The sequence below is a fragment of the Pomacea canaliculata genome, linkage group LG11, assembly GCF_003073045.1.
Source record: "Pomacea canaliculata isolate SZHN2017 linkage group LG11, ASM307304v1, whole genome shotgun sequence".
NCBI lineage: Eukaryota > Metazoa > Mollusca > Gastropoda > Architaenioglossa > Ampullariidae > Pomacea > Pomacea canaliculata.
Window position 1 is genome coordinate 17,275,402 of NC_037600.1, and position 8,454 is coordinate 17,283,855.

Below are 8,454 nucleotides of genomic sequence, written 5' to 3' on the forward strand. Positions count from 1 at the left end.
AAATAATCAAATTGAGTCGAAAACACATGGAAATTTGATTGCATAAAGCCACATACACAGACACACACACGCACGGTATTAGTTTAAAGGTTAGAATGGTTAGTCTTTAGTAAAGATACCAAAACATTTCATTTTTTTCTTCCTTTAATGATATACGCTCCCATCGAAGGATACCTGGGTCTTTTCACTCCTGAATTAAACAAAGATTCTGAAAAAGAAAGCCAGCAAAATAGGTAGCGATGACTAATTTAAGCACACAATCAGAGCTAGAAGGAGAACACAAAAAAATGCAAAAATAGAACAAAAATAATGAAAGGAAATACATCCTACCTCTCGTCACTTTCTGGTCATAGACAACAACACTGTCAAGAGATGCTGTCCTTTCCTCGCCATCTCCAGGAGTGCCATGGCATCTGTGATTTCCCTTGCAAAAAATATATAAACAAGATCATAAAAACAAATAATCAAATTGAGTCGAAAACACATGGAAATTTGATTGCATAAAGCCACATACACAGACACACACACGCACGGTATTAGTTTAAAGGTTAGAATGGTTAGTCTTTAGTAAAGATACCAAAACATTTCATTTTTTTCTTCCTTTAATGATATACGCTCCCATCGAAGGATACCTGGGTCTTTTCACTCCTGAATTAAACAAAGATTCTGAAAAAGAAAGCCAGCAAAATAGGTAGCGATGACTAATTTAAGCACACAATCAGAGCTAGAAGGAGAACACAAAAAAATGCAAAAATAGAACAAAATAATGAAAGGAAATACATCCTACCTCTCGTCACTTTCTGGTCATAGACAACAACACTGTCAAGAGATGCTGTCCTTTCCTCGCCATCTCCAGGAGTGCCATGGCATCTGTGATTTCCCTTGCAAAAAATATATAAACAAGATCATAAAAACAAATAATCAAATTGAGTCGAAAACACATGGAAATTTGATTGCATAAAGCCACATACACAGACACACACACGCACGGTATTAGTTTAAAGGTTAGAATGGTTAGTCTTTAGTAAAGATACCAAAACATTTCATTTTTTTCTTCCTTTAATGATATACGCTCCCATCGAAGGATACCTGGGTCTTTTCACTCCTGAATTAAACAAAGATTCTGAAAAAGAAAGCCAGCAAAATAGGTAGCGATGACTAATTTAAGCACACAATCAGAGCTAGAAGGAGAACACAAAAAAATGCAAAAATAGAACAAAATAATGAAAGGAAATGCATCCTACCTCTCGTCACTTTCTGGTCATAGACAACAACACTGTCAAGAGATGCTGTCCTTTCCTCGCCATCTCCAGGAGTGCCATGGCATCTGTGATTTCCCTTGCAAAAAATATATAAACAAGATCATAAAAACAAATAATCAAATAGAGCCGAAAACACATGGAAATTTGATTGCATAAAGCCACATACACAGACACACACACGCACGGTATTAGTTTAAAGGTTAGAATGGTTAGTCTTTAGTAAAGATACCAAAACATTTCATTTTTTTCTTCCTTTAATGATATACGCTCCCATCGATATCATAAGGATACCTGGGTCTTTTCACTCCTGAATTAAACAAAGATTCTGAAAAAGAAAGCAGCAAAATAGGTAGCGATGACTAATTTAAGCACACAATCAGAGCTAGAAGGAGAACACAAAAAAAATGCAAAATAGAACAAAATAATGAAAGGAAATACATCTACCTCTCGTCACTTTCTGGTCATAGACAACAACACTGTCAAGAGATGCTGTCCTTTCCTTCGCCATCTCCAGGAGTGCCATGGCATCTGTGATTTCCCTTGCAAAAAATATATAAACAAGATCATAAAACAAATAATCAAATAGAGTCGAAAACACATGGAAATTTGATTGCATAAAGCCACATACACAGACACACACACGCACGGTATTAGTTTTTAGAATGGTTAGTCTTTAGTAAAGATACCAAACATTTCATTTTTTTCTTCCTTTTAATGATATACGCTCCATCGAAGGATACCTGGGTCTTTTCACTCCTGAATTAAACAAAGATTCTGAAAAAGAAAGCCAGCAAAATAGGTAGCGATGACTAATTTAAGCACACAATCAGAGCTAGAAGGAGAACACAAAAAATGAAAATTTTAACTAGAAATTATGAGCAAAAAAAGAGAAATTCAAATAATTATCTTATATAAACATCACAATAAGTTTTACAATTAAAATAAATATTGAAATACATTAATAATATTCAAATTATACTATTAACTTCAAAATCATTTGAACATCTACAACATTAGTTGAAACTAATTGTAAAACTTATTTTAAGGATGAAGTGTCGGGGATTAAATGTCCAGGGTAAGTGACTGGACACCAATCAGAATAATTAAGCACATACCAATTCGTGTTCGTTTTCCTAGATCTGTCTTTAAAACCCAACTCGAGACGTTCTACATCCTTTGAAGATTTTAAGGGAAACTGTAACCCTTGTGGCAGATGTCAGCTCCTTTTCTTGGGTTTGGTACTCCTATTTTTCACATCTTTCACATCAGTTTTCATCTCTTCCAGAAGAGGCAGTATATGCTGTACAGCTTTCCGTAGTTTATCTTGTTTACCTGGAACCTGGAACCAACGAACGCAATAGCAGAAAACATGTAAAATAGTGATTCTTATTTATTTCAATTTTTTTCAATATGGCAAAAGAAGCCTGGGATTTTGCACTTCTAGTTATATTTCAAAAAAACACTGTTCAAAAGTCTTGGTCGAGGGTAAGAACAAACAAAATGTTAAAATGATTATGAAACGAAATGACTTCCAATTACCTTCCAAGGGGTTGTGGGTCCCTGTGTGGCAGGACGAACACCATAACCAAAGCCACACTATCTGTATGGAAATAAATATTTAAAAAAGTAGGCAAATAAGATTTCACAAATCAAGATTAAAAGCACAGCATAATTTCAACTTTAATATAATCACTTTAGTCACTTTCACTCTTATAGGGCAAAATCATAACCAAAGTTACACTATTTGTGGCTTAATGACATTTTTATAGTGTTCAAACAGTTTCAGGTATTGTCTTTTTTTCCTTCTTTTCTCCTGCAGCACACAATGACATTGTAACGGATAAGTACTTAGTAGAGGGGGTTAGGAGGGGAAGATCGACAACCGTGGTTGATCTTGATCTAGGGTAGTGGGCTGGAAGTTGTTTGCCCTTGAGCAAATGACGTAAACTGTGATGTCAAAATAAGGTGACGAAAAAGATAGAGGAAAATAACGTTAGAGAAAAAAACGGTGGGCAGAGAGCTAACGGCGGAACAGAAGTTGGAGTTGGTGGTTTTTCTCTGGACTTTCTCGCTACTGCTGCGACCCGCGAATAAGTATTACCTGGAAGTTACCAGAGAGCTTAGATATAGAGAGGGTTCACTTCGCGACCGGCGGGAAAACTCGTCGGTTAGAGTTATCTTTCGTAATGGGATGCTACGAAACAACATGGCACAAAGCGATCGTTTGAGGCAAGGCGGGCAATTTTGCTCTGCAATAAACTGTAAAAACGCCAGATTTAAATCAACCTCAAAAGAAAAACTTTTCCACAATTTCCCAAAGGACGAAGAGAGGTAAGCTAAAAATTTATTCTCAAATTACGATCCATAAGTGTACTGTAGTTGAGAGCAGTCTACCACAACGCGTTTGCTTGATTTCTGTGGTTATTAAAACGACTTTACTGATTATACTGTGAAACTGTGTGACGAATTCTCCCTTATCTGATGACAAACCTATTTAAATTTGTTATAGTATTTTCATTTAAGGCATTCGTCACTGGGGTGAGGTGTTATTAATATATTGAAAAATTATTACAACAGGTGCAAAATATGGATGAACTTTACGAGAAGGAAAGATTTTGACCGTCTTACACCATCTGATGTGTATAGAAAAGGATACTTTCTCTGCTCGGATCATTTCGAGGAAAGACAGTACAACTGTCCAACCCAAAAAAAAAAAGTCTTGTCTGGAATGCAGTTCCCACAATTTTCTCCATACCAAATCCACCATGCAAGGTTGATAACTTATGATTATTAGATAATAATATATTCCAATATATATTACTAAGCCATATATTACCTTCATGGGCTTCTGTTTCTGTCATATTTATTTTTTAAATTAACATTTATCATGAGAGAATCACTCTAACTGGGACATAAGGCTAATGATGATCATAGCTGGCACTGCAAAAGGTCTGTTTGAATGTGTGTGTGTTTGTACAGATTCTACATATAGATTTATTGGATATTTTGGCTACTGTTAACTCCTTTCATTATGCTAATAGGTGCAAAATCTGTAAATCACATTTCCATGTACCTGTATTTGTAGGTAACTTCTTCAAGAAAGCGACCAATGGACAGAATGTCCAAACCTACCTCTGCAAAGCAGCCCAGGATTTCACAGAAAGCTGTAGTCTTGCATGGTAATTGTTTTTAAATCATATATGTCTTCTTGCTATTTTTCATTCATTAAGAAAATATTTATAAAATGAGGGGTGATTTGTCCAGTACATTATAAGCATCTTTTTTATACATCTGTTTGCAGAAGAACAAGCAGATATTGCAGTTGAGCCTTCATGCTCTATAACTGTGCCAGATTCTCCTACAAAAGCTGAATTAAAGATGGAGATCACAAATCTTAAAGAAAAACTCAGCAGCCTGATGGAAGAGCTCGAAAAGAAGGAAACAAAAAAGCGTAGCAGAAACAGAAGGAGCCAAAAGAAAGCAAAAAAAGCTACCATTTTAAAACAACTGTCTACCATTCTTCCATCTGAGAGCATGACATTTTTTACATCACAGTTAAGAGAAAATAATAAGAGCAAGAATGGATATAGATGGACAGAGAAATGACAAAGTAACAGCTCTCTCTTTGCTTCATACAAGTCTGAAGGCCTATCGTTTTGCTGAAGAAAATTTTTTTTGCTCCCTTCTGTATCAACATTGAAGAGGACGATGCAAAAAAATCAAGATTTACCAGGATTTAGTGAAAAAATATAGAAGGACTCAAGGTGAAAATAGCTGCATATCCTCCAAACTCAAATCTGTGTGCTCTACTGATAGATGAAATGACTATTAAAGAACAAGTTAAATATAATGAAGAAAAAATGAAGTAGAAGGCTTTGAAGACTTCGGAGTGACTCAAGAACACCTCATAGCCAATCATGCTACAGTGTTTATGTGAGAGATTGATATCTTCCTGGAACAGCCAATTGGCTATTTTCTCTCAGTGGACCAATGCCCAGTGAAAGGCAGTTTGACCTGATCAAAGAATGTGTGAATAAAGTGCAGGGTGCTGGTTTGAAGGTGAAGGTGATCATAGCAGACCAGGGGGCAAACAATAGAAAAACATTTGAAAAGCAGTTTAATATATCAGAAGCCATCCATTCTTATTACAATAATAACGGGAAGATCTTTTTCATGTATGATCCCCACATCTTCTAAAAAACATACGTAACAATTTAAAGAAGCATGGTTTTCTTGTGAATGGCAGTTTGTGCTCTTGGGAACATGTGGAAACTTTTTCAAGTTTGACAAACAAAATTCTGTGCGAATGGCACCAAAGTTAACTGAAAAACACATGATCCTTCCCCCTTTCAGTAAAATGAATGTTTTGTTGGCTGCACAGGTTCTGTCTCACTCAGTTGCAGCTGGGATATCAACATTAGTGCAGTTTGGAACACTTCCTGGTGCTGCTAAACAAACAGCACTATTTATTGAACGCTTTGACCAGTTGTTTAATGCATTTAACAGCAGCAGACTCAGTTCAGGAAGACAGATGGGTCATGCAATGTCACGATCATCTGGCATAAAGAGTTTTTCTGTGACACTTTGCAATGGTTGCGCACTGTTGAAACACCCTCATCCAATGCACTACCTTGTCTGACAGGGTGGAAGATGACTGTGCAGGCTCTGCTTGAGCTTTTTGATGAGCTTCAGACAAATCATGGTATTTCATTCCTTCTTACAGATAGACTGAATCAAGACTGCTTAGAAAACTTTTTTCTTGCATTCGGGGAAAAGGGGACATCTACATAATCCCACTGCAGAACAGTTTTAGATTATTCTTCCGTCAGCTCATGATTGAGAACCTGTTTCATCACAGTCGTGGAAGTAATTGCCAGAAGGACAATGACAGCTCTTTATTGACTCTGACATCTGTGACCGCTGACAAACAACAGGACATAATGAATATGTAATGAAGATATTGATGACAATGACTATGACCATGACAGTGATTGTTTAAATGACAAAGACATTAGTGATAAAGTAAATATCACTTTCAATAATTTTGATGATGATAACTGTAGTGACCCTCTAGCCATTTTCTCCATACAACCACTACCAAAAACAAATGTTTAAACATTGCAGAAGAAAATGTGTTGCACTATATTTCAGGATATCTTGTAAAAAGTTAATGGGAAAGATTTGTGATCAAATGTAAGACAACTATTGCAGGATCTCTCACAGGATCAGAATCAGAAAAGTTTCTTATAAGCAAGCAGTTTGGTGGACTCAATATTCCAAGCAAAATTCTGATGAGACAGTTAAGATATTAGAGTGTACCTATTGTAAAAATATGACCAGTTACTTCCTGGGAAAAAAGTTAAATCTCAGTTGATTCGACTTCTGTGGGAAGAGCTAAAAAGCATTGACCTCTGTTTGGACAACAATGCTTAGTGAATGTGATCTGAAAGGAAGGGTGATTAATCTGTTTATCAATGTTCGCCTTTCATTTTTCGTTGAAAGATAGCTCTGTGTCCTTTTTTGAAAAAGGAACAAAAAAGAAATAGAAAAATGTTGAAGTTTCATCATTTGTAGCTTTTCAGCTAAAGTAATTTAAAATTATTTTTAGATCAGTGTGAAAAAAAATGTTATAAATCTTTATTTAAAGTACATGTGTGAATGATCCCTTTTGAGTATCTGCTTGCTGTATATTTCATAGTAGGCATAGCTGTTATCTTTAAATTGTCCACCAATGTTCTTACATAAGGATATGAATGTAGATAAATATATACATTATTATTAGCAGTATTATGATTTGTGTGAGAATTTATTGCTGCATGCTTGTATGTAAGCAGAAATCTATGTCTCAGTATGTGAGCAAGTCTTCTGAATGTGGCTTGTTTATATTCATGTGTAAGTCTGTTTTTAACTGCTTTTCTCATATTCATAAATTCTCATATTTAGATTTTATGGATTTTAAATAAATGCAAATTTGTGCTCATTGATGTGCTGTTTGAATTTATAAAAGTTATCCTTTTAAATATAGTCAGCTGTCATACTTGTATTAAAACTCTCCCAAACTACACTCGTCTAAGCAATTCTCATCAATAAAAGACACAAAAATATGTTCTTAGATAAACGTCATTTCATATCGCAAACGCCTAGACATTTACTCCAAAGATAAACAAGCTAGCGACGACTTTGTTTAGTAGTGTTGATAGTAGCAACTGCGGCGTAGCATATCATTTCGAAGGGACGCAACTCCGTCACTGCTTTTCTTAACAATAAGATAAAGAAGGAGTGCACCCTCTCTATATCTAAGCTCTCTGGTAATACTGCGTTTATACTACAGGTGGATGTACTTCACAGATCGTGATTTACTGTAGTTCGTGTCCGCACCGTGGGGGGAGCTCTGTGGCTTGGGCATCCCGCAGTACAGTTTCTTGGTGGGGCCAAGAAACCACACACTGGTGTGAGCGAGAAAACAACGGTCCCAGAACAGAAAACTTGGTGCAAAACTGGTGCACTGACCTCCATCTGTCGCCTGGAAGACAGTTCAACAGCCTGAGAGTAAGCGCCGGTGGAGGAAAGGTTTCCTCCCGGCCTTCAGCTAACCTATCATCATCCTGCCAAACACCTAGAGGCACCGCATGTGCAAGACCGAGACGTTCTGCTTGTAAACTGTTGGTATCGTAAAAACAATTTATTTTTAATAATAAATAGACTTCTAGGAAAGAAGATTAGTGGGACTAATTAGAATAGAGGCTTGAGGGTCACAAAGACGTTTAATATAAAAGGTTTGGGTTTCATCAAGAACGAACATTTTATACTATAATACAGTGGATATTAACATTGGTAATTCATCAAGAAAGGACAGTCCGGAGACAGCGGAATACTTCATCGTGACAGTATTTATGGAATCAACTTTATGTTAACTCTAATAGTACGTTGGTGATGATGATAATATATTGTAAATATAATCTTGCTTGGCGAATAGAGGAGTGAATCTCTGATTGTTGATACTTTGCCTTGTTTCATATAAAATGTGGTTTGAATTCAATAATTATTCATGGCTCTAAGAACGCCACGCCTCAAGCGATCAGAATATTTTGGTTTGTGGAAAGAATGCGCGTGTCCGCGGACGGTCCGTGACAGACATAGCAGTCATTTTGACCATTAATGCTCATATGCTTTATAAAATTTTTTCTACACA

The 8,454-nt window shown here is 36.2% G+C and overlaps 1 protein-coding gene across 1 annotated transcript; it reads left to right on the top strand.

The window, feature by feature from the left end:
• The first annotated feature begins 4,167 nt into the window (after positions 1-4,167).
• Positions 4,168-4,868, top strand: LOC112575797. Its single transcript, XM_025257821.1, has 2 exons — positions 4,168-4,441; positions 4,564-4,868. Exons 1-2 carry the CDS (start codon positions 4,372-4,374, stop codon positions 4,866-4,868), a joined length of 375 nt encoding a protein of 124 aa, XP_025113606.1. The 5' UTR covers positions 4,168-4,371.
• Positions 4,869-8,454: the final 3,586 nt, after the last annotated feature.

Excerpts from the sequence above, each read along its gene's own strand:
- LOC112575797 (XM_025257821.1), top strand. The coding sequence starts at position 4,372 with ATGGACAGAATGTCCAAACCTACCTCTGCAAAGCAGCCCAGGATTTCA. Across the intron at positions 4,442-4,563 it reads GAAAGCTGTAGTCTTGCATG|AAGAACAAGCAGATATTGCA; the intron begins GTAATTGTTTTT and ends ATCTGTTTGCAG.